Source organism: Carcharodon carcharias, chromosome 14, assembly GCF_017639515.1.
Source record: "Carcharodon carcharias isolate sCarCar2 chromosome 14, sCarCar2.pri, whole genome shotgun sequence".
NCBI classification, from domain to species: domain Eukaryota; kingdom Metazoa; phylum Chordata; class Chondrichthyes; order Lamniformes; family Lamnidae; genus Carcharodon; species Carcharodon carcharias.
This window is the reverse complement of record NC_054480.1, coordinates 126,405,334-126,431,149: the sequence shown is the minus strand read 5'-3', so window position 1 is coordinate 126,431,149 and position 25,816 is coordinate 126,405,334. Positions and strand designations below refer to the sequence as shown.

At 46.0% G+C, this 25,816-nt stretch overlaps 1 protein-coding gene across 3 annotated transcripts in view; it reads left to right on the top strand.

Moving 5' to 3' along the window:
- ano8b (anoctamin 8b) overlaps positions 1–25,816 on the top strand; it is a 105,102-nt gene that overhangs the window by 69,363 nt on the left and 9,923 nt on the right. For 2 of the 3 annotated variants that reach the window (XM_041205041.1, XM_041205043.1), the window contains exons 11-14: positions 822–877; positions 9,612–9,686; positions 9,983–10,138; positions 22,674–23,390. In XM_041205041.1, coding sequence (XP_041060975.1) covers positions 822–877; positions 9,612–9,686; positions 9,983–10,138; positions 22,674–23,390 — 1,004 coding nt within the window. The remainder of the gene's footprint in view (positions 1–821; positions 878–9,611; positions 9,687–9,982; positions 10,139–22,673; positions 23,391–25,816) is intronic. The other variant, XM_041205042.1, reaches the window with a different exon arrangement.

The window sequence follows — 25,816 nt, the reverse complement described above, 5'->3', positions numbered from 1 at the left end:
GATGATTAAAGGATTTGACAGGGTTGAGAGTGAGAAACCATTCCCTCTGGTGCGGAGGGAGGAGTCCAGAACAAAGCGGCAAATCTTAAAATTAGAGCCAGGCCGTTCAGGGGTGATGTCAGGAAGCACTTCTTCACACAAAGGTGAGTGGAAATCTGGAACTCTCTCCTCCAGAAAAACTGTTGATGCTGGGTGGGAGGAGGGGCATTGGATCTTTCAAGCCAGAGATTGATAGCTTTTGTTGGAGTCAAGGTGGGTAAATGGAGTAGAGGTACACATTAACCATGTGGATAGTGGAACAAACTGGAGGGACTAAATGGTCTGCTCCCATTCTCCTATTACGGAGGAGTAAGATACCTGACAACCCAATCTAGGTTGCGCCCAAACAAACTTTTAGGAGTAATAACTTTCAATGGTTCAGGAAAGCTTTGGTGAGTTAATGGGATGTTCCTGATATTCTGCGACCCTTAAAACTGTGCAGTAGCTCATTAGGTTTGACTCCTCCAACAACCTGCTAAAGCTCAACAATCAAGAGCATTTTAGTTGCCCAAAACTTGAAATGAAAATAGAGTCAATCAGCCCGGGGTCGATGGTGATTATGTAGGAAACACATGGATTCATGCCACACTGCAACTCCGATCAGCCTCGCTGCTGATTGGTTCACAACTCCTATCAGCCTCGCTGCTGAATGGTTTACAACTCCGATCAGCCTCGCTGCTGAATGGTTTACAACTCCAATCAGCCTCGCTGCTGATTGTTTCTACCTGTTATGGGAGGGTCACTGTGTCTTAGTCATGTTTCTCTGTATTTCCTTCTTGCAGAGAATTACCGCTTACAGAGTGCCTATGAGAAACACCTCATCATTAAAATAGTTTTGGTAAGTATTGTCTTTTGGATGAGACGTTAAACTGGATTCCCATCTGTCATAGGTTCATTTAACAGCACAGAAGGAGGCCATTCGACCCATCGAGTCCATGCTGGCTCCCTGCAGAGCAATCCAGTCAGTCACAGTACTGCAATCTATCCCCCTAGCCCTGCAAATTTATTTCCTTCAAATACCAATCCAATTTCCTTTTGAAATTGTTGATTGTCTCCACTCCCTCTGCCCTGCAGGCAGCGAGTTCCGGGTCATTACCACTCACTGCATAAAAAGTTCTTCTGCACATTTGCCCTACATCTCTTGCCCAAAATCTTAAATCTGTTTCCCCTTGTCCTTGTACCATCAGCTAATGGGAAGACTTTTTCCTTGTCTACCCTACCCAAGCCTGTCATAATCTTATACACCTCTATCCAATCTCCGCTCAACCATCTTTGCTCCAAGGAGAACAACCCCAGCTTCTCCAACCTAACCTTGTAACTAAAATGCCCTCATCCCTGGAACCATTCTGGATGAGTGCAGCTCCAACAACACTTAAGAAGCTTGACATCATCCAGGGCAAAACAGCCCACTTGATTGACACCACATCCACAAACATTCACTCCCTTCACCACCGATGCACAGTAACCGCAGTGTGTATCACCTACAAGATGCACTGCAGAAACTCACCAAAGTTCCTTAGATAGCACCTTCCAAACCCACAATTGCTACCATCTAGAAGGACAAGGGCAGCAGACACATGGGAACACCACCACCTGGAAGTTCCCCTCCAAGTCACTCACCATCCTAACTTGGAAATATATCACTGTTCCTTCACTGTTGCTGGGTCAAAATCCTGGAACTTCCTCCCTAACAGCACTGTGGATGTACCTACACCACATGGACTGCAGCCGTTCAAGGAGGCAGCTCACCACCACCAAGGGCAGTTAGGGATGGGCAATAAATGCTGACCAAGCCAGTGACACCCACAACCTGTAAATGATTTTTTAAAAAAGTCTCTGCACACTTTCCTCAAGTCTAGTGATAAGAACTGGACATAATACTCCAGTTGGTGTCTAGCCAGAGCTTTATAAAGGTTCGGCTTGCACTCGATTTACAAAGCCTAAGATCCCTTTTGCTTTGCTAACCACTCTCTCAATATGTCCTGGCACCTTCAAAGATCAATACACATGAACCCCCAGGTCCCTCTGTCCCTGGACACTCTTTAGAACTGTGCCATTAAATCTCTATTGCCTTTCCTTGTCCCTTCTGCCAAAATGCATCACCTCACACTTTTCTGTATTAAATTCCATCTGCCACTTGTCTGCCCATTCTGCTAGCCTATCCATGTCCTGTTGCAGGTAATTCATCTCATCCTCACTGTTTGCAACTCCTCCAGGTTTAGTATTGAAATTTTATTCTGTATTCCAAGATCCTAGTGACTTATATATAGCAGAAAAGGCAGTGATCCTAGCACTGACCCTTGGGAAACACCATTGACTATCACCCTCCAGTCCCAAAAACAACCACCTACCTTGACCAGCTACTTTCTGTCCTTAAGCCAATTGTTTTATGCAATTGCACACTGGCCCTCCTATTCCATATGCATTGCTGAAAAAGGAGATATGTTGTTAAAGATATCTGACTTGCGTTCATCAGGACAAATGCAAGAATACCCAAATTTTAACCAGCCCATGTTTGCAAAACTCAGAACATAATGCCTAAGGTTAGATGTGATTGGATAGCACTTGCTGATCAACCCTGAATGTGCTCAGAACTACACAAACAAGTAATTTAAAATTATCAGTCAGACTCGCAATGTGGCTCACTTATGCTTGCTAGAAGCTACATATATTCATACAGAGGGTCCTGTCCTCTGCAGACAAAAGGAACATGTCCAGGCATTGCACCTTTTGTGAATTAAACAAGAGCATGGGGACAATAGTTCCCTGGTGCATTCTCCAAGGCAATGCTCTGACCAATGAGAGTCAGCTTCCCAAACTTTTCTCATATAGCATACCCTTTGAAATTTGGCATTCATGCGGGTTATATTAGACTTGGTATTATGTAATTTGACAGGATTAATTAATGACCTCAGAGTGAAGGCACCCCTAGGTAGCAGTGACCACAATATGATTGAATTTTACATCCAGTTTGAAAGGGAGAAGAGTGGGTCTAAGACTAGTATTTGAAACTTAAATAAGGGCAACTATGTGGGCATAAAAGCTGAGCTAGATGAAGTTAACTGGGATACTAGGCTAGAGGATAGACCAACAGAGAAGCAGTGGCAGACACTTAAGGGAAATATAAAGCAAAATTCTAAAAGGAGAACCCACCATCCATGCTTAACTAAAGAAGTTAGAGAAAGCATTAAACTTAAGGAAAAAGCATATAACTGCACAAAGATGAGTGTCTGGTCAGATGATTAGTCAGAATAGAAAGAATGGCAGAGAACAAGTAAAGGTTATGCAAGAGAAAGAAATTGGAGTGTGAGAGGAAGCTATCTAGAAATGTAAAAATGGATAGCAAGAGTTTCTACAGGTATTTAAAGAGGAAAAGAGTAAGAAGAGTGTTGGTCCTGTAGAGGGTGACAATGGGGAGTTAATAGTAGATAATAAGGAAATGGGAGATCAAATGAATAAATATTTTGCTCCTGTCTTCACCATAGAGGATACAAAAAACATTCCAGCAATAGCTGTACATCAGGAGGTGGAGGAGAGAGAGGAACCTGGTGAAATTATCATCACTAGGGAAGTGGTATTGAGCAAACTGATGGGCTGACAAGTCTTTAGGTCCAGATCGACTTCATCCTCGAGTCTTAAAAAAGGTGGCTAATGAGGTAGTAGATGCGTTGGTGTTAATTTTCCAAAACTCACTAGATTCTGCAAAGGTTCCATCAGTCTGGAAAGTAGCAAATATAACCCCTCTATTCAAGAAGGGAGGGAGGCAGAAAACAGGAAACTATAGGCCAGTTAGCTTGACGTCCGTCATTGGGAAGATGTTAGAATCGATCACTAAAGAGGTTATAGCCGGGCACTTAGAAAAACACAAGGTAATCGGAAAGACATGAAAGGGAAGTCATATTTAACCAATTTATTCGTGTTCTTTGAAGGAGTAACATGTGCTGTAGATATAGGGGACCCTGTAGATGTACTGTAATGGGATTTCCAGAAGACATTTGATAAAGTGCCACATCAAAGTTTATTGCGGAACATAAAAGCTCATGGTGTAGGGGGTAATATATTAGCATGGATAGAATGTTGGTTGGCTGGCAGAAAACAGAGAGTATGCATAATTGGGTAATTTTCTGATTGGCAAGATGTGACGAGTGGAGTCCCGCAGGAGTCTGTGCTGGGGCCTCAACTTTTTACAATTTACGTCAATGATTTAGATGGGGGGAGCAAATACATGGTAGCTAAATTTGCAGATGACCCAAGATAGGTAGGAAAGTATGTTGTGAAGCAGACATAAGGAGTTTGCACACAGATATGGATAAGTTGAATGAATGGGCAAAAATCTGGCAGATGGAGTATAATGTGCGAAAATGTGAAGTTGTTCACTTTGGCATGGAGAATAAAAAAGCAGAATATTACTTAAATGGAGAATGACTGCAGAATTCCGAGGTGCAGAGGGATTTGGGTGTTTTTGTATGAGTCACAAAAAGTCAGAATGCAGGTACAGCATGTAATCAAGAAAGCTAATGGAATGCTATCATTTATTACGAGAGGAAGTGAACATAAAAGTAGGGATGTTATGCTTCAGTTATACAGGGCATTGGCAAGATCACATCTTGAATACAGTGTGCAGTTTTGGTCTCCTTATTTAAAGAAGGATGTAAATGCGTTGGAGGCGGTTCAGAGGTGGTTTACTAGATTGCTACCTGGAATGAGTGGATTGTCTTATGAGGAAAGTTTGGACAGTCTGGGCTTATTTCCACTGGAGTTTAGAAGAGTGAGGGGTGACTTGATTGAAGTATATAAGATCCTGAATAGCCTTGACAAGGTGGATGTGGAAGGGATGTTTTCTTTTGTGCGTGAGCCCAGAACTAGTGTCCACTGTTTTAAAATTAGGGGTTGCCCTCATAAGACAGAGACGAGGCGAATTTTTTTTCTCTCAGTCGGTTGCGCAACCTTGGAACTTTCTGCCTCAAAAGGTGGTGGAAGCGGGGTCACTGAATAGATTCTTGTTAGGCAAGGGAATCAAAGGTTATTGGCGGTAGGTGGGAATATAGAACTCAACACAGACAATCAGCCATGATCTTATTGAATGGCGGAGCAGGCTCGAGGGGCCGAATGGTCTACTTCTGTTCCTATTTTGTATATTCATATGTCTGTCCTGATGAGTACAAGACAAAAAGTTTCAACAGCATGTATCTGTTTCAGCAATACTCAAGTATTGTACTACCAAGCGACTATCCCATAAGCCTCAATTTTGTTAACCTGCCTTTTATGTGATGCCTCAACCTTCTCTGTTACTTCATCAAAAATTCCATTAGATTAAGTCAACCATAACCTGTCTTTTATAAATCCATGCTGGCTCTCCTTAATTAACTCAGACCTCTCCAAGTGCCGGTTGTTTTTTTTTGACCCTGATTATAGATTTCAGAACCTTACCCACCACTGATGCTAAACTAATATCCTGTAGTTACTAGGACTGTCTCTACGCCCTTGCTTGAATAAATGTGTCACATTTGCCACTCCAATCCTCTGGCACCTCTCCCACATCTAAGGGAACTTGAAGAAATATTTAAGGCAACTCCTTCTGCTATCTCCACCCCCACTTCCTTTAACAACCTGGGGAACAAGCCATCTAGGACAGGCAACTTATCCACTCCAAGCATAATCAACCTTTCCACTAGTTCCTCCTTTTCAATTTTCAGACTAACCATTGCCTCTACTATCTTCACTTCTGCCAAAACTTTATCAGATTCCTCTTCCTTAGTAAACACCAATACAAACTTAGTAAGTATTCTAGGTTTGCCCTGCACCTCTAAGCAGACATCACCCCTTTGTCCCTAATAGGACCCACTCTACCTCTTCTAACAAGTTTACTATCTACATGCTTGGAGAAGATTTTTGGGTTCCTTTTTATGTGGACTGCCATTCTCTTCACATATTCTCTCTTTGCCAGTCTTATTTTCCTCTTCATCACCCTTCTCAACCTATTATATTTGACTTGGTTCTCATTTGAAGAACTCATCTGACCTGCATCATACACCTTCCTTTTTTGTTTCATCATAATCCCCATCTCCCTCATCATCCAAGGAGTCTGAGGTTTGGTTCCCCTACCTTTCATCCTTGTTGGAATGTATCTAGTCTGCACCTGAAGTATTACTTCCTTCAAGATCACTCATTGTTCCACTACAGTTTTTCCTGACAGTCTTTGGTTCCATTTTACCCTGCCTAGATCCCTTCTCATCCCATTTAAATTAGCCCTCTTCCAATTTAGAAGTTCTATATTAGATTGTTCTTTGCTCTTCCCCATTACTAATCTAAACCTTATGATTTGATGATCACTGTTACCCAAGTGTTCCCCCCACAGACGCTTGGTCCACTTGGTCCACCTCATTTCCCAGCACCTGATCCAGCAATGCCTCCTTTCTAGTCGAGCTGAGAACATACCGGTCAAGGAAGTTCTCCTGAACTCATTTCAGAAGTTCCTCCCTCTCCTTACCCTTTACACTAACTTTATCCCAAACGATATTTGGTTAAGGCCCCCACTATCACCACCCACAGTTCTTGCACATCTCTGTGATTTCCCTGCAGATTTGTTCTTCTATCTCTCACTATTTGGAGGCCTATAGAATATCCCAAGTAGTGTGATCTTACCTGTTTTGCTTCTCAACTGTGATCAAATGGAGCAACTTTCCCCCTCAAGGAAATCCTCTCTTTCCAACACTACAATATCTTCCTGAATCATTACTGCCACACCTGGTGGTTGTAAAAGATCACATTTCACTCTTTTGAAGAAGAGCAGGGGAGATCCCCCTGCATCCCCCGCCCCCCCCCCCGATCTCCCACCACCCCCAGTCCCATGGAGCCAATTTTAATCCCTTAACCAACATCACTAATGGGAACCACAAGATCTGATGCCTCAGTCCCCTCACAAGAAGGCTGGTTCAGTAGAAACTTTCCCTTATCAAAACCAATCATGAGAATGTAACAATGTATCTCCCTCCTTTTCCCTCACCTCCCAATTTTTCAGCCTTCTCTCAGTGCTAGTCAGTGAGGTCTCTAGTCCTCACCTTCATTCCCACCCCCCACTGGCAAGACGTCTTTCCCCTCTCCCCCTCCAGAATTCAAATCAGCCGGGATTCCAAACCCACATTCTCTTGCCAACACTGGAATTATTGTCTGTTCGCAGCAGCCCTCCTCCTGGGGGTTTTGGATTAAGCGTGAGGTCAGGAGGTATGGCACCATGGAATTGCAGACACCTGCAAGACCTAGCCTCTCTTCAGAGAAGGACTGGGGTAAAGGGGAGGATGAAGAAATATTGGGGGGAAATTCTAAGTCTTTGAGTTACAAGGTAAAAAGGACTTGATCAGTCAGGTTCTTGTTGACACAGATGGAGGTTACTGCTTGGGGTTAAATTTAGAAACCGTGATATTTGAGATTCAGTCAAGTACAAAGCCCAGTCCAATAGCAGAACACCAGCTGAGCCTGGCCCCTCTGACAGCCAGTTGGGTATCTGTTTCCTCTGTATTTCCAGACTCGATGATTCAGTGCTGTGTCCACACTTAGTTAACTGAAGATCCTTTTACTCTTCCCCCCACCACATGGGATGGAATGTGGATCTGTGTCTATGCCTGTGATTGCCCCATATGATGATGGGACACCCCGCATGTGGGTCAGAGTTGTGTATCTCTGCTTGATGAGAGTGTAGTTCCTTTCCCCTCCAATACTCTGCCTCAGTCTTAACCTCATGAAGGCACCAATTGAACATGCGCAGCACTGTCTTCGTCCCTACACCACTCGTGATGTGGCCTCTTCATTGACACTGATTCGCCAGTGAGTTTGTGCAATCGGCCCAAGCTCATCCTGGGTGTGGCCTTTAGCACAAACTAATCACGAGTTGGAGCCTCACAGCTAGAAATCTTCACCCCAGCTGGATTTGAACCTGGATTCAGGGCTGAAAACTCAGTACAGAACCCATTGGAACACTGCACCTTTCTCACCTCCAGAAGTGAGTGGTGCAATGATCTCCTATCCAGCCTCTCACCTTTCACCCTTTGCAAACTTCAGCTCATCCAAAACTCTGCCGCCCTATACCCAACTCACTCCACATTCCATTGCATTGATATGTGGTTGAGCCAGTCTCTTGCATAAACAACAACCACAACAACTTGCATTTATATAGTGACTGTAATGTGGGAAATCCACACAAGGCACTTCACAGGAGTGTCAGATAAGGAGATTTTATGATGGGTGACCTAAAGCTTAGTTAAAGTGCTTTGTTTTAAGAAGTGTCTTAAAGGAGGAGAGGGAGAGTGAGGCAGAGAGGTGTATGGAGGGAATTTCAGAGCTTAGAGTCCTGGCAGCTGAAGGGACAGCTGCCCTAGGGTGGAGAGATGGAAATCCAGGATGCTGAAGATGTCAGAATTATAGGAGAGCAGAGATCTCGGAGGGTTGTGGGGCTGGAGGAGATTACAGAAATAGAGAGGAGTGATGCTGGCCATGGAGAGAGTTGAACATGAGGGTGAGAATTTTAAAATCAAGGCATTGCTGCACTGAGAGCACATGGGGTGATGGGTGAATGAGGTTTGGTGTGAGTTAGGAACAAGGGCGGAGAGTTTTGGATGATCTGAAGGTTACAGGGCCTGCCAGGAGTCCGTTGGAACAGTTGAGCCTTGAGTTAATACAGTCCACAAGGCCTTAGAGTAACCATTAACTGTTCATCTTGATGCTGTGGGGTTGAACTCACTCCAATCCTTGAGACCAAGTTACTATAGGGGTCCAAAGCCCCCACAGATGATCTAACTCCAAGTTCATTTCCCAGCTGTTGCTTGCAGCAGTGTCCGGGAGGTTAATCTTTAATTGCTGTAGACTTTGGGACATGCTGGGTAGATCTGTCAGCTTGCTGGAAACCTTTCCCCTTGGCCAAGCTTTTGATTGCCTTGACTGGTCCTGGCTTGGAATGTCCTCTTCATTGTACCTGATTTCTGTGAGCTGGGGTTATAGTTTGAGTCACTATGGCTCAATGGGTAGCACATCTCCTCTCTGAGGTAGAAAATTGTGGTTTCAAGTCCCACTCCAGAGACTTGAACCCATAACCTAGGCTGACAATCCTGTGCTGGTTCTGAGGGAGTGCTGTGCTGTTGGAGGTGCTGTCTTTTGGATGAGACATTAAACCAAGGCTTCATCTACCCCCTCAGGGGGACATAAATGATCTCATTGCACTATTTGGAAGAAGGCATGAGTGTTTTCCCCAGTATCCTGGGGCCAATATTTATCCCTCAACATCACAAAAACAGATGATCTGTTCATTGTCACGTTGCTGTTTGTGGAATCTTGCTATGTGCAATTTGGCTGTGGCATTTCCTACACTGCAACAATGACTATACTTTGAAAAAGTACTTCACTGGCATCCTGTGATATCCTGAGGTCACAAAAGGTGCTATATAAATGCAAGTCTTTCTTTGCTGTCTGTACTGAGTGGTATATTTCCCCACAGAGGAGTGATAATCAGGGAAGAGTTAACGTGAATCGCTGAGACATGAGCAGAAACTAACCTAAACCTTTATTTTCTTTCTCTTCAGTTCCAGTTTGTAAATTCGTATCTTAGTCTTTTCTATATTGGATTCTACCTCAAAGACATGGAGCGCCTCAAAGAGGTAAGAGCTCATTTCTCCCAGCTCGCGCTGCGCACTCCATTCTCTGATAGACCTGGGCATGGTGGGCTGAATGACCTTCTTTGGTGCTGTAAGGGTCTGTGATAGCTGGCTGTAATAGACAGAGATGTATGGTGGTATGGAGCCTGGAGCCACAGGGCTTCTTCACATGTTCATTATTGCATTGATCCTTCCCTGGTTGGAGTGGCTGCAAACGCTTGCGAGGAGCAGCTGTTTCTGGTCTTCCTTTCTTTCACTTGTGTTTTCATTTCACTTTTTCTTTCCTCTCTCCTCTGCAGATTTTGATAGTCTTCTCCCTGTCCAAAAGTCTTGTCCGTCAGCTAAAAGACGCCCTCCTCCCGTACATTGTCCTCAAAATCTATCTCCTCCTCATCTTCAAACGCAACATGGCGACCAGGGTCTACATTGTCTGCTTTCGATGGCTTCAGTGCCAAGTATAACAGGGCTCGGCCTGCTAATGCATGCTTTGCAATAAGGGGAAAAGGGCAGAGTTCAATCTAGGCAAAACCATTGGCTCAATCATGGCAGATTCTCTTGAGCTAAATAATTACTTCTGACTTTTTTCTGAAGGACAGGATCTATTCTGTGGGAGGCTCTAAATCTGCCTCAGAATCATCATTTTCAAAGAAAATCTTTCGCACTTATTGTCCATTTCTACTTTTCCTCATTAGAGGAATACTCCTAAAGCAATTTCCCGTGTAACCAAGTGGCTTCAGAGACCTTTTCAGAAGCCACTGAGAAGGATTGGACACAGGCATAGGAACTTAAATTAGCTCTCATTTTTAATATTTATGCCAGGAGTTAAGATTTAGTTTTTTATTCCATCTTTGCTTTCCCCTTGGAGAACAGCAAGGATTCACAGACTGACAGCCTGGTGTTTTCATTCTTTTTGTACATTTGCACTCATGCTGTAGAGCATGGTGTGAAACAGTAGGGGGACATGGTCAGGCCTTTGCAACAGGGGGAGTTTTACACCTCCAGTAACCCACACAGAGCGGACAGGAGCATCCCGCTGGATATCGACCCAAAATTTCTAGCCAGAGCTCTGCCCTCTATCACTGATCACTGGGTCTCTCTGGAACAGGTTTGGGCAACAGACTCCATAACTTAAGAGGTGGAAATGGTCAGTCAGTGTGTGTGGAACCCGTACCCCAGTGAGCGTCAGTGTGTGTGGGACCCGTACCCAAGTGAGAGTCTGTGTCAATGGAACCCCATACCCAAGTGAGAGTCAGTGTGTGTGGAACCCTTACCCCATTGAGAGTCACTGTGTGTGGAACCTGTACCCCAGTGAGAGTCAGTGTGTGTGGAACCCTTACCCCATTGAGAGTCTGTGTCAATGGAACCCCATAGCCCAGTGAGAGTCAGTGTGTGTGGAACCCGTACCCCATTGAGAGTCAGTGTGTGTGGAACCCGTACCCCAGTGAGAGTAAGTGTGTGTGGAACCCGTACCCCAGTGAAAGTCAGTGTGCATGGAAACCATACCCCAGTGAGAGTCAGTGTGTGTGGAACCTGTACCCCAGTGAGAGTCAGTGTGTGTGGAACCCGTACCCCACTGAGAGTCAGTGTGTGTGGAACCCGTACCCCACTGAAAGTCAGTGTGTGTGGAACCCGTATTCCAGTGAGAGTCAGTGTGTGTGGAACCCGTACCCCAGTGAGAGTCAGTGTGTGTGGGACCCGTACCCCAGTGAGAGTCAGTGTGTGTGGAACCCGTACCCCAGTGAGAGTCAGTGTGTGTGGGACCCGTACCCTAGCGAGAGTCAGTGTGTGTGGGACCCAAACCCCAGTGAGAACTGGTGCCTTCAGGAAAATGAGAGAGAAAAACGAGATGAGAAATTTTGAGTGGTCGTTTTCCGTTACCTGCAGGATTTACCATGTGCAAAGTGGCTCTTGTTAAATCAGAGTTCTGTACCTCAGAATGGTCATCCTGAATTCAGACACCTTCTGAAGAATGAAATGAGAGAGCTGTGTGCTTTGTTTGAAATAACTGCAAAATGGTCTTGAGGTGAAAAGAAGGAAGAATGTCTGAACGTGTTTTCAGTTTCCAAAACCCTCCCTCTTACAGATTAATTTGGGTCTTTTTTTTAAGCCTTAGGAATAATTATATAGAAACCTCACTGGCTGAGAGTGTGGAGCACAGAATCTGATTGCTAGTGTTATGCCCTATTTCCACCCCAGACTCTTGAGCCATAACTTACAAAATTCCCCTTTCCATCACAGGGTGATGCTACAATAAGGAGCTAATATGAGTGATCAGAATCTTGAGTCGAGGTCCTTTGCAAAGAGCTTGCCCCCCACTCCGACAGAGTTCTGTATCAGAGCTGAGTTTATTTTTTCATCCTATTTTTGTTCCCTCCCACCCCTGTCTCGATCTCTCTGGGGCCTGGGTACCTGCCAGATTGAACCCTGTCGAGCTGCACGCAGCAGTGTGTGTAATTCTGGCGATTTGCTGATCCGACAAGGAAGAAGCAGGGAGGAGCTAGCTGATGGTGTGGGAGCCTGGAATGAATGAATGGTTTGATGCAGCTTCTGGGGTTGTTATTGTACAAGCCTAGAGTCCACACAACGACAGCGGCACCAAGTCAGTGGAAAACAAATGTTAAAAAGCGACTTCAGGTCTTTGAAAACTCTGAGGGGCCTTGTTGCATGTGAAGGGCTGATACAGGCATCCATTGTACTCTAACAATGAACACGAACTTTATAAAACTGGCCTTCTCTCAGTTCTAACCCTTATAGGAGTAAGTTATATCAAGCATGAGTTCTCTTATCAGGCTGGTATGAGGCTGTTGTGTGTGATCGAGTGAATTCTACGCTGATATAAGACAGAGTGGGCTGTGTGATGGTGAAGTGTATACTGATCGTATTTAGGACACTTGTGAAATCCTGGAGAACAGGAGGCTTGGAAAGTTGATGAAATCTCAGCATGCCTTTGTGTTAGCTTGATTTGGTTGTGGACTCAAGCACCATTCCGGCACGTAATTCCAGCTGACACTCCTGGTGCAGTATTGAGGGAGCGCTGCACTGTCAGAGGTGCCATCTTTCAGAATGAGACCTTAAACCAAGGCTCTGTCTGCCCTCTCTGCTATTGAAGATCCCTTGGCGTGCTATTTTGAACAAGAACAGGGGAGCTCTTCTCAGGGTTCCTGGGCCAGTATTTATCCCACAACCAACACTGAAAACAGATCTTCTGGTCAATATCTTATTGCTGTTTGTGGGATCTTGCTGTGCTCAATGGGTTGTTCACATTACAACAGTGACCACATTTCAAAAATGTACCCCCTGTTCTGTGAAGCATTTTGGAATGTCCTGAAGATATGAACGGTGCTATAAAAATACAAGTCCTTTCTCTGTGTTTCCCTAAACGTTTGCAATACAATAAACACCCGATTAGAGAAATGTAGATTTAAAATCTGCAATAATTTAGGGAGCAGTGGAATGCTCCAGTGTGTAGAGTGTGGAGACTCTCTGGACGGATGAATGCAGATGAGCTGAGAGGCCTTTCCTATCCAGAATTATCGAGTCAATGCTCAAGGAGACTCCCAATTCTCAATCCCTGCTCAGAAAGTCTGTCCTGCAAGAGATCTCCTACCTAAGGTCGAAAAAAACGTTTGCTATGATTTTCCTCGGCAGTAAGATGGTGAATTCTTTAACACCATCACTCCGCTACAGGAAATACAAGATGATTAAACAATCCCTTGGCTCCCTCGCTTTACGCTGACTATAGCTGGATTGTGTGATGAGCATTCCTTTGTTTTTGATAAGAGTATTTGGCTGACTGTCCACCTCCGCACTCTGTACCTAGCTCAATCTATCCCAAACTCAGTGCAGATCATTTGCTTCCTTAGTGATCCCACCCCGGGCCGAGCTCTGAGACTTCCCTCCCTGTACCTGAAGACTCAAACTCTATGCCAGTACTAGGTGGCCAACATTCCGAGAACAAATTATCTGGGCTTTATCGGATTGATGATAGTGGAATCTTGCTGTGCGCAAATCTGCTGTCGCATTTTCTACATTACAACAGTGACTGTACTTCAAAAAGTTCTTCATTGGATGTGAAACGCATTGGGACGCCCTGAGGTCATGAAAGGTGCTATATAAATGCAAGTCTTCCCTTTACTTCTTACGAGTCACTGGTTGACCCCAGTATAGACATACAAAAAGAAAGACTTGCATTTATGTAGCACCTTTCATGACCTCAGGTTGTCCCAAAGCACTTTACAGCCAATGAAGTACTTTTTGAAGTGTAGTCACTGTTGCAATGTAGGGCAACATTGTTTGAGGACAGGATTGGGAGAGGTTGTGATGCCCTTACACCCCAGACTCATATACCATGGTCCACACTTCCTGCCAGAAACAATATTATAGTGGAAATGTTACTGGACTAGTAATCCAGAGGCCTAAACTAATGATCCTCAGTCATGAGTTCAAATCCCAGCACAGTGGCTGGGGAATAAAAAGCTCATATCACTAATGGTAATCATGAAATTAGCGGATTGTCGTGAAAACCCATCTGGCTCACTAATGCCCTTTAGGGAAGGAAATCTGCCGTCCTTACCTGGTCTGGCCTACACGTGACTCCAGACCCGCAGCAATGTGGTTGACTCTTAACTGTCTTCAGAAATGGCTTAGCAAACCAATCCGCTGTATTGGCATCGCTGGCTAGGCTAGAATTTATTGCCCATCCCTAATTGCCCTCATTCATTTTTAAGAGTCAACCACATTGCTGTAGGCCAGACCAGGTGAGGATGACTAATTTCCTTTCCTAAAGTGAACCAGATGGGCTGTTACAACAAATGGCAATGGTTTCATGGTCATCATTAGACTTTTAATTCCAGGTTTTTATTGAATTCAAATTTCACCATCTGCCGTGGGGTGATTCAAACCCAGGTCCCCGGGGCATTACGCTGGGTCCCTGGATTACTATAGATAAAAACAAAAAACTGCGGATGCTGGAAATCCAAAACAAAAACAGAATTACCTGGAAAAACTCAGCAGGTCTGGCAGCATTGGCGGAGAAGAAAAGAGTTGACGTTTTGAGTCCTCATGACCCTTCAACAGAACTAGGTGAATCCAAGGAGAGGGGTGAAATATAAGCTGGTTTAAGGTGTGGGGGGGTGGGGGGAGGTGGTTGGGTGGGGGGAGAGAAGTGGAGGGGGTATGTGGTGTGGTTGTAGGGACAAGCAAGCAGTGATAGGAGCAGATCAAAAGATGTCACAGACAACAGAACAAAAGAACACATAGGTGTTGAAGTTGGTGATATTATCTAAACGAATGTGCTAATTAAGAATGGATGGTAGGGCACTCAAGGTATAGCTCTAGTGGGGGTGGGGGGAGCATAAAAGCTTTAAAAATATTTAAAAATAATGGAAATAGGTGGGAAAAGAAAAATCTATATAAATTATTGGAAAAAAACAAAAGGAAGGGGGAAGAAACAGAAAGGGGGTGGGGATGGAGGAGGGAGTTCAAGACCTAAAGTTGTTGAATTCAATATTCAGTCCGGAAGGCTGTAAAGTGCCTAGTTGGAAGATGAGGTGCTGTTCCTCCAGTTTGCGTTGGTCTTCACTGGAACAATGCAGCAAGCCAAGGACAGACATGTGAGCAAGAGAGCAGGGTGGAGTGTTAAAATGGCAAGCGACAGGGAGGTTTGGGTCATTATTGCAGATAGACTGCAGGTGTTCTGCAAAGTGGTCGCCCAGTTTACTGACCTCTACCTCGCGGAGGCTGAGCGTCAACTCGCAGACACTTCCTCCTACCTCTCCCTGGACCATGACCCCACCACTGAACATCAAGCCATTGTTTCCAGGACTGCCACTGACCTCATCTCCTCTGGGGATCTTCCTCCCACAGCTTCCAACCTGATAGTCGCCCAACTTCGGACGGCCCGCTTCTACCTCCTACCCAAAATCCACAAACAGAACTGTCCCGGTAGACCGATCGTGTCAGCTTGCTCCTGCCCCACGGAACTCATTTCTCGTTATCTTGACTCCCTTCTCTCTCCCCTTGTCCAGTCCCTTCCCACCTACATCCGTGATTCCTCTGACACCTTACGTCACATCAACAATTTCCAGTTCCCTGGCCCCAACCGCTTCCTCTTCACCATGGACGTCCAATCCCTCTACACCTCCATCCCCCACCAGGATGGTCATAGGGCCCTTAGCTTCTTCCTCGAACAGAGGCCCGAACAATCCCCATCCACCACTACTCTCCTCCGTCTGGCTGAACTTGTTCTCACACTGAACAATTTCTCCTTCAACTCCTCTCACTTCCTCCAAATAAAAGGTGTGGCTATGGGTACCCGCATGGGCCCCAGCTGTGCCTGTCTCTTTATGGGGTATGTGGAACATTCCTTGTTCCAGTCCTACTCCGGTTCCCTTCCACAACTCTTTCTCCGGTACATCGAAGATTACTTCAGTGCTGCTTCATGCTCTCATTGGGACTTGGAAAAATGCATTAATTTTGCTTCCAATCTCCACTCCTCCTTCATTTTCACGTGGTCTATCTCTGACACTTCCCTTCCCTTCCTTGACCTCTCTGTCTCAATCTCTGGTGATAGACTGTCCACCGATATCCATTACAAGCCTACCGACTCCCACAGCTACCTCGACTACAGCTCCTCACACCCCGCTTCCTGTAAGGACTCCATCCCATTCTCTCAGTTCCTTCGACTCCGTCACATCTGTTCCGATGATGCTACCTTCAAAAACAGTTCCCCTGACATGTCCTCTTTCTTCCTTAACTGAGGTTTTCCACCCACGGTCGTTGACAGGGCCCTCAGCCGTGTCCGGCCCATCTCCCGCGCATCCGCCCTCACGCCTTCTCCTCCCTCCCAGAAACATGATAGGGTCCCCCTTGTCCTCACTTATCACCCTACCAGCTTCCGCATTCAAAGGATCATCCTCCGCAATTTCTGCCAACTCCAGCATGATGCCACCACCAAACACATCTTCCTTCACCCCCACTGTTGGCATTCCGTAGGGATCGTTCCCTCTGGGACACCCTGGTCCACTCCTCCATCACCCCCTACTCCTCAACCCCCACCTATGGCACCTCCCCATGCCCACGCAAAAGATGTAACACCTGCCCCTTCACTTCCTCTCTCCTCACCGTCCAAGGGCCCAAACACTCCTTTCAAGTGAAGCAGCATTTCACTTGCATTTCCCCCAACTTAGTCTACTGTATTAGTTGCTCCCAATGCAGTCTCCTCTACATTGGAGAGACCAAACGTAAACTGCGTGACTGCTTTGCAGAACACCTGCGGTCTGTCCGCAAGAATGACTCAAACCTCCCTGTCGCTTGCCATTTTAACACTCCATCCTGCTCTCTTGCTCACATGTCTGTCCTTGGCTTGCTGCATTGTTCCAGTGAAGCCCAACGCAAACTGGAGGATCAGCACCTCATCTTCCGATTAGGTACTTTACAGCCTTCCGGACTGAATATTGAATTCAACAACTTTAGGTCTTGAACTCCCTCTTCCATCCCCAACCCCTTTCTGTTTCTTCCCCCTTCCTTTTGTTTTTTTCCAATAATTTATATAGATTTTTCTTTTCCCACCTATTTCCATTATTTTTAAAGCTTTTATGCTCCCCCCACCCCCACTAGAGCTATACCTTGAGTGCCCTACCATCCATTCTTAATTAGCACATTTATTCAGATAATATCACCAACTTCAACACCTCTGTGTTCTTTTGTCTGTGACATCTTTTGATGATCTGCTCCTATCACTGCTTGCTTGTCCCTACAACCACACCACCCCCCTCCACTTCTCTGCCCCCACCCCCAATCACCCCCACCACCTGCGCACCACCGCCCCCCCCCCCCCCCCCCCCCCCCACCTTAAACAAGCTTATATTTCACCCCTCTCCTTAGATTCACTCAGTTCTGTTCAAGGGTCACGAGGACTCGAAACGTCAACTCTTTTCTTCTCCGCTGATGCTGCCAGACCTGCTGAGTTTTTCCAGGTAATTCCGTTTTTGCCCTGGATTACTCGTTCAGTGACAATACCACTATGCTTCCCCGGGCCACTGTTAAAAACAAAAGAGAAAATTTATATTGGGAAAATTGTGGATTTCTATTTTCAGTTTCTTTCAACACTTTAGTTTAATAGTTGTAAAAATATTGGGATGGGGAAGGGGCTATTTGACTGGGTGAGCCGGGAGGTCATGGGATAAAACCTCAGGGGTATGTCCGGCCAAAGTTGATAACACTATCTGCACCCTTAGCCCCTAACCAATCATTAACAAGCTGTGGAGTACCCCGTCTTTAGCTGTACCCCCACACCATCCCTAAGCACCTATACCTGCTTTCTACACTAAGATAAAAGCAAATAACTGTGGATGCTGGAAATCCAAAACAAAAATAAAAATGCCTGTCAGCAGATCTGACAGCATCCGCAGAGAGGAACACAGTTAACATTTCGAGTCCGTATGACTGTTCAACAGAACTAAGGAAAAATAGAAAAGAGTTGAAATATAAGCTGGTTTAAGTGGGGTGGGGGGGGGAGGTGGGACAAGTAGAGCTGGATAGGGGGCCAATGATTGTATAGGGGAGATTGCCAAAAGATGTCATAGACAAAAGGACAAAGAGGTGTTGAAGGTGGTGATATTATCTAAGGAATATGCTAATAGGTGACATTAAGTGTAGAAAGCAGGACGAGCAAGGTACAGATAGCCCTAGTGGGGGTGGGGTGGGGGGAAGGGATCAAACAATGGATGGAAATACATTTAAAAATAATGGAAATAGGTGGGAAAAGAAAAATCTATATAAATTATTGGAAAAAAGGGGGATCGGAAAGGGGGTGGGGATGGAGGAGAGAGTTCATGATCTAAAGTTGTTGAACTCAATATTAAGTCCGGAAGGTTGTAAAGTGCCTAGTCGGAAGATGAGGTGCTGTTCCTCCAGTTTGCGTTGAGCTTCACTGGAACATTGCAGCAGACCAAGGACGGACATGTGGGCATGAGAGCAGGGTGGAGTGTTGAAATGGCAAGCGACAGGGCGATCTGGGTCATGCTTGCGGACAGACCGAAGGTGTTCTGCAAAGCGGTCACTCAGTCTGCGTTTGGTCTCTCCAATGTAGAGGAAACCGCATTGGGAACAGTGAATGCAGTAGACTAAATTGAGGGAAGTGCAAGTGAAATGCTGCTTCACTTGAAAGGAGCGTTTGCGCCCTTGGACGGTGAGGAGAGGGGAAGTGAAGGGGCAGGTGTTGCACCTTCTGCGGTTGCATGAGAAGGTACCGTGGGAGGGGGTTGAGGTGTAGGGGGTGATGGAGGAGTGGACCAGGGTGTCTCCGAGGGAACGATCCCTGCAGAATGCTGCCGGGGGGAGTGAAGGGAAGATGTGTTTGGTGGTGGCATAATGCTGGAGTTGGCAGAAATGTCGGAGGATGATCCTTTGAATGCGGAGGCTGGTGGGGTGATAAGTGAGGACAAGGGGTACCTATCATGGTTCTGGGAGGGAGAGGAAGATGTGAGGGCGGATGCATGACCCAGACCTCCCTGTCACTTGCCATTTCAACACTCCACCCTGCTCTCATGCCCACATGTCCGTCCTTGGCCTGCTGCAATGTTCCAGTGAAGCTCAACGCAAACTGGAGGAACAGCACCTCATCTTCCGACTAGGCATTTTACAGCCTTCTGGCCTGAATATTGAGTTCAACAATTTTAGATCATGAACTCTCTCCTCCATCCCCACCCCCTTTCCGATCCCCCACTTTTCTAATAATTTATATAGATTTTTCTTTTCCCAACTATTTCCATTATTTTTAAATGTATTTCCATCCATTGTTTTATTTCTACCTTTTAGCCCATTTCGATCCCTTCCCCCCACCCCACCCCCACTAGGGCTATCTGTACCTTGCTCGTCCTGCTTTCTATCCTTAATGTCACCTATTAGCACATTCCTTAACTAATATCACCACCGTCAACACCTCTTTGTCCTTTTGTCTATGGCATCATTTGGTTATCTCCACTTATCACTGGCCCCCTATCGAGCTCTACCTCTCCCACCCCCCCTTAAACAGCTTATATTTCACCTCTCTTCTATTTTTCCTTCGTTCCGTTGAAGAGTCATACGGACTCGAAACGTTAACTGTGTTCCTCTCCGCAGATGCTGTCAGACCTGCTGAGGTTTTCCAGGTATTTTTATTTTTGTTTTTGTCCTGCTTTCTACACTCCTCCTAGCGCCTGCACCCTTACCTAAAGCCCCTATCCCTGTTGCAGTCCTTTGATCTGGTATTCAGAGTTGTCAGTTTGAGAGCAGGAGTGGAATTAAGATTCTTGGAGTCCCGTCTTCTTTTTCCCGCTCAGCTACAATGACTGATCACCCAGTCATTTCAGAGGTATCAATGATAACTGGCCTCTTGCTCTGAATGAACCTCCCCCTCGCCTCTATTTCATCAGCACACAGGCACCTCTGCTGCTGCAGCACTGAGTCTCAGAGAGCAGCTGGCAAACTGCAATGCAGACAATACCCTGAGTCAGCACAAACAGCCCTGGCATGGGGGAAGGGCAGTGAGGGGAGAGAAACACATTTCCATGTTAATTCTGCCTTTGCGCAAACCTAAAGGTCCTGCTGTCTGGCACTGAGGGAATGGCAGGAGGGGAGAGGTCAGCAGCTGCACTGAATCTCGATGTTCCCTCCCTGACACTCTAATCAGTGCAAAATTATTTAGATTATTTGAGTAAGAAATCACCTCCCTCCCACTACCGCTCACCCCTTACCCCAGCCAGTCCTCAGCACCCCCCTTCCCTCCTCACCCTGCTCCCCCTCCCCCCACACTCCTCCTGACCTTGTCAGTGCTATCAATTGGACTTAACCTCTAACTGAACAATTTCCCGAGCACAGAATGGAAATATTGGGATTTGATAATCCAGGTTCCGCTCCACTCCGGGTTCCGCTCCACTCCGGGTTCTGGTTCCACTTCAATCCAGGTTCCACTCCACTCTGGGTCCTGCTCTATACTGAGATCTCGGAGGTTGTTGGGCTGGAGGAGTTTTCAGAGATAGGGATGGGTGAGGAGGCCATAGAGGGATTTGCAAACAAGGCTAAGACAATTAAGTGAAAGCTATAAAAAACTTGAATTTCTGTAGTACCCTTCACAACCCCAGGCTGTCCCAAGGATTTACAACCATTGATAAGCAGCTTAATGTTGTCAGTAAGAAACATGGAAGCCAATTTATACACAGCAAGTTCCCATACACAACAAAGATTAAATGGTCAGATAATCTGATTAAAGAGTGAAGAATGTTGCTCAGAACATCAAACAGTAGTTGTGAGATATTTGACCTTACCAGAGAGAGCAAACAGGGGCTTGGCATGCTGTCTCATCCAAAAGACAGCACCTCAGGCAGATTGGCACTCCTTCTGTATTGCTTTGTGACTGAGGGTTTCGGTACGGGTCAGGTATTGAATATTCGAAGGACTTTGAGATATCTATGGAGATCTTGCCAGTGGGCAGTTCCAGATGGTTTGTTAAATCTGACTCACGCCAACTGGGGGCCATTGCCAATGGCACAGAGAATGATTAGAATTCACTGCAGATGATGGGTATTCTTTGGGGATTTAGCAGCGATGGGTTGGTGTTGGAGATGGGATCGCACTCTGCAGTGAGGTCTGGGAGTCTGCATGCTAACAGTTGCTGCTGGGGAACTGCAGACAAAATTTCTTATTTGGTTAAAACACAGCACTTGCTTGTGGCTGCAGAAACCACACACTGACCGAGAGAATGCAGCAATTACATCAGCCTTGTTCAAAGAATCAGTTGTAGATTTACAACACCACAGAATCATTGAGAGGCCAGTCACACGTAGAGAAAATAATAAAGATTCAGTCAGAGAATCCAGAACCTGTGTATCAACACTGACTCTGTGCATAACAGGACTGAGTGTCCCAGCACTGACTGTGTGTGTGTGCATAACAGGACTGAGTGTCCCAGCACTGACTACGTGTGTGTAACAGGACTGAGTGTCCCAGCACTGACTCTGTGTGTAACAGGGCTGAGTGTCGTAGTGTTGACTTGTGTGTGTAACAGGACTGAGTGTCCCAGCACTGACTGTATGTGGGCATAACAGGACTGAGTGTCCCAGCACTGACTACGTGTGTGTGTAACAGGACTGGGTGTCCCAACACTGACCATGTGTGTGTAACAGGACTGAGTATCCCAGCACTAACTGTGTATGTGTGTGTAACAGGACTGAGTATCCCAGCACTGACTGTGTGTGTGTAACAGGACTGAGTGTCCCAGCACTGACTGTGTGTGTGTGTAACAGGACTGAGTGTCCCAGCATTGACTGTGTGTGTGTGTGTGTAACAGGACTGAGTATCCCAGCACTGATTGTGTGTGTGTAATAGGACTGAGTGTCGTAGCATTGACTTGTGTGTGTAACAGGACTGAGTGTCCCAGCACTGACTGTGTGTATGTGTGTAACAGGACTGAGTGTCCCAGCACTGACTGTGTGTAACAGGGCTGAGTGTCCCAGCACTGACTGTGTGTAACAGGGCTGAGTGTCCCAGCACTGACTGTGTGTGTAACAGGACTGAGTATCCCAGCACTGACTGTGTGTGTAACAGGACTGAGTATCCCAGCACTGACTGTGTGTGTGTAACAGGACTGGGTGTCCCAGCATTGACTGTGCATGTGTAACAGGACTGTGTGTCCCAGCACTGATTGTGTGTGTGTGTAACAGGACTGGGTGTCCCAGCACTGACTGTGTGTGTGTGTGTAACAGGACTGAGTGTCCCAGCATTGACTGTGTGTAACAGGACTGAGTATCCCAGCACTGACTGTGCATGTGTAACAGGACGGGTGTGTGCCTATTATTGCCCTGTTATATTTATTATGTACCAATAACCATTTCTATTGCTGACTGCTGAGGGGATGGAAAGAATTAATTTGACTGAATGATTTGAAAATGTTGCCTGTGAGCTCCCTAGCTGTGGTATGTTTATCTTCTCTTTATATCTTTCTGCTGACAGATGTTGGCTGCTCTTTTAATAACCAGGCAAATTATCTTGAACGTGAAGGAGGTTCTGCAGCCCCTTTTCTATGAGAAATATAAGCAGGGACACCTCACTCTTCAAGTGACAGTAAGGATGCTGAGAAATCTGTTCAAACGCTCACCAGAACAGGTCAAGGAGGTCAGGGAGAGTCCAGAGGAAGCGAGCGAACAAGATCCGGAACAGCTAGACCCCAGCCAGGGCAACAGGAAACTGGAGAGTAAGTGTGAGAATGGAGCATGTGGGGCTCCTGAGGAAGAGGAACAGCAGAACGAAGAGGAAGGGGACGAGGAGAGTGTCCTGGACTGTGGCCTTCGCCTCTCGAAGAAAGTGAGCTTCGCTGGGAGTGGGCAGAAGGCGGTGAAAGAAGAGAGGAACTGTGAGATGGAGGGAATCTTGCAAGGGATGCTCATGGAGGAGGGGAGTCCTATCCTGGTGGAGAGAGGTGCCGAGGGAGGACTGGTGTTTGAACTGTGTGAGCACGATGCAAAGATCGAGCCGGATTACGGTGATGTGGGGGTGGATGGAAAGGAGCTGGGTGTGGTACTGAGACACAGGCGGAAAGACAAGAGCACAGAGCAAAGCGAGAATACTGAGACTGCAGCCAACAGACTCTCCTGGATGGATCCACCGGAGGATTATGAAGATGTTCCTCTCACTCAAGGAGAAATTGAGAGCTGTATGCAAAGATATGAGGTCAGTGTTGGCATATTCAGTCCGTTGAAACACAACTGGTTCTATTAAACACAACCCAGTCCTGTTACACACAACCCCCAGTCCTGTTAAACACACCCCCAGTCCTGTTAAACACACCCTCAGTCCTGTTAAACACACCCCCAATCCTCTTAAACACACCCCCAATCCTGTTAAACACACACCCAATCATATTAAACACACCACCAATCCTGTTAAACACACATCCAGTCAAATTAAACACACCCCCAGCCCTGTTAAACACACCCCAGCCCTGTTAAACACACCCCCAGCCCTGTTAAACACACCCCCATTCCTGTTACATACACCCCCAGCCCTGTTACACACACCCCCAGCCCTGTTATACACACACACAGTCAGTGCTACGACACACAGCCCTGTTATATGCAGTCAGTGGGTTTACCCCTGATCCTTTCCTGGACTCGAACTCAAGTTCTGTCGAAGGGTCATGAGGACTCGAAACGTCAACTCTTTTCTTCTCCGCCGATGCTGCCAGACCTGCTGAGTTTTTCCAGGTAATTCTGTTTTTGTTACCCCTGATCACTCTCCTTTGCACCCTCTGCTGGTAAGAAGTAGTTTCTGCCTTGTCTTGTTCAGTTGTTACTTTCAGCAGCAGAGCAGTTTCTCCCCTCTGCTATAGAGAGGAAAGCTGCAGAATGCCCATCTACATTGTGGCAGTGAGCCACCCAAAGTAAGAAACTCCTGATTCCATTCCCAATGTGTCCATATTACTGATTTCAGCCAGGACTGCAATGGGGACAGACGAAGTAAAATAATTCTGGGTGCCCTGAGCTAGTGAGGAGAGTAACTTGGTCAGTGGTTCTCCTCATCGTAAGCTTCTTTATTTTCCTCCTCTTTTTGCCATTTCTAATTCCAGTCTCATTATTCTCCCAATTTCTTGCCTTTGATTTTCACCACCAACAACAACTTGCATTTTTCATCATTTTCAGTACTGAGGGAGTGCTGCACTGTCAGAGAAGCCATTTTGCAGATGAGACATTAACCGAAAGCCCGCCTGCCCTCTCAGGTGGATATTAAAGATCCCATGGGCATTATTTTAAAGAAGAGCAGGGGAGATTCTACCCAGTGTCCTGGCCAAAATTTATCTCTCAAACAACATCAGTAAAACAGATTACCTGGTCATTACCACATTCCTGTTTGTGGGATCTTGCTGTGTAAATTGGCTGCTGTGTTTGCTACATTACAACAGTGACTGCACATTACTTCATTGGAAGCAAAGTATTTTAGGATGTCCTGAGTTTGTGGAGGAGGTTAGAGATAGTGAGAGGTGAGGCTATCATCTCAAACTGTTTCTCTCTCCTCTCAAGCCATCCCTCTCATCCCTTTTTTCTGTCCAGTTTCTCTCTGCCTTTTCTCTCTTCTGTTTCTCACTAGTTTTTCTCCCAAGCTCTTCATTTTCCCACTGTCTGCACTCTCTCTGTATATGCTCTCCCCCTCTATCTCTTCCTTTCTCTCTCCTTCTTCCTCACTCTGGCTGTCTTAGGAACGTAGGAACAGGAGAAGGCCATTCAGCCCATCGAGCCTGCTCCGCCATTCAATACGATCATGGCTGATCGAACACTTCAATACATTTTACCCACACTATTCCCATAACCCTTTATGTTATTGTTAATCAGAAATCCATCAATATCTACCTTAAACATACTCAATAACTGAGCATCCATGGCCCTCTGGGCTGGAGAATTCCAAAGATTCACAACCCTCTGAGTAAAGAAATTTCTCCTCATCTCGGTCCTAAGTGGTTTCCCCCCTTATTTTGAAATTGTGCCCCCCTGGTTCTAGACTCCCCAACCAGGGAAAGCATCTTACCTGCACCTACCCTGTCTATTTCTTTAAGTATTTTGTAAGTTTCAATGAGATCAACTCTCATTCTTCGAAACACGAGAGAATTCAGGCCCAGTTTCCCCAATCTCTTCATAAAACAGTCCTGCCATCCCCGGGACAAGTCTGGTGAACCTTCGTTGCATTCCCTCTATGGCAATAATATCCTTTCTGAGGTAAGGGGACCAAAGCTGCACACAGTACTCCAGGTGGGGCTTAACCAAGCTTCTACACAATTGAAGCAAGAATTCACTACTCTTGGACTCAAATCCTCTTGTGATAAAGGCTAACATTCCAATAGCTTTCCAAACTGCCTGCTGCACCTGCATGTTGGCTTTCAGTGACTTATGGACAAGGACACCCAGGTCTCTTTGTACAACCACACTTTCTAGTCTCTTACCATTTAGGAAATACTCTGCACATCTGTTCCTTCTACCACATCTGTTCCTTTCTCTCTTTCTATCTCTGCACTGTTCTTCATTTTCCCTTCTTTACCTTGTTCCCTGTCATCCTCCCTCAATTTCTCTTTGCGTCTTATTTTCCCTCTCCAGTCCTCTTCCTCTTTC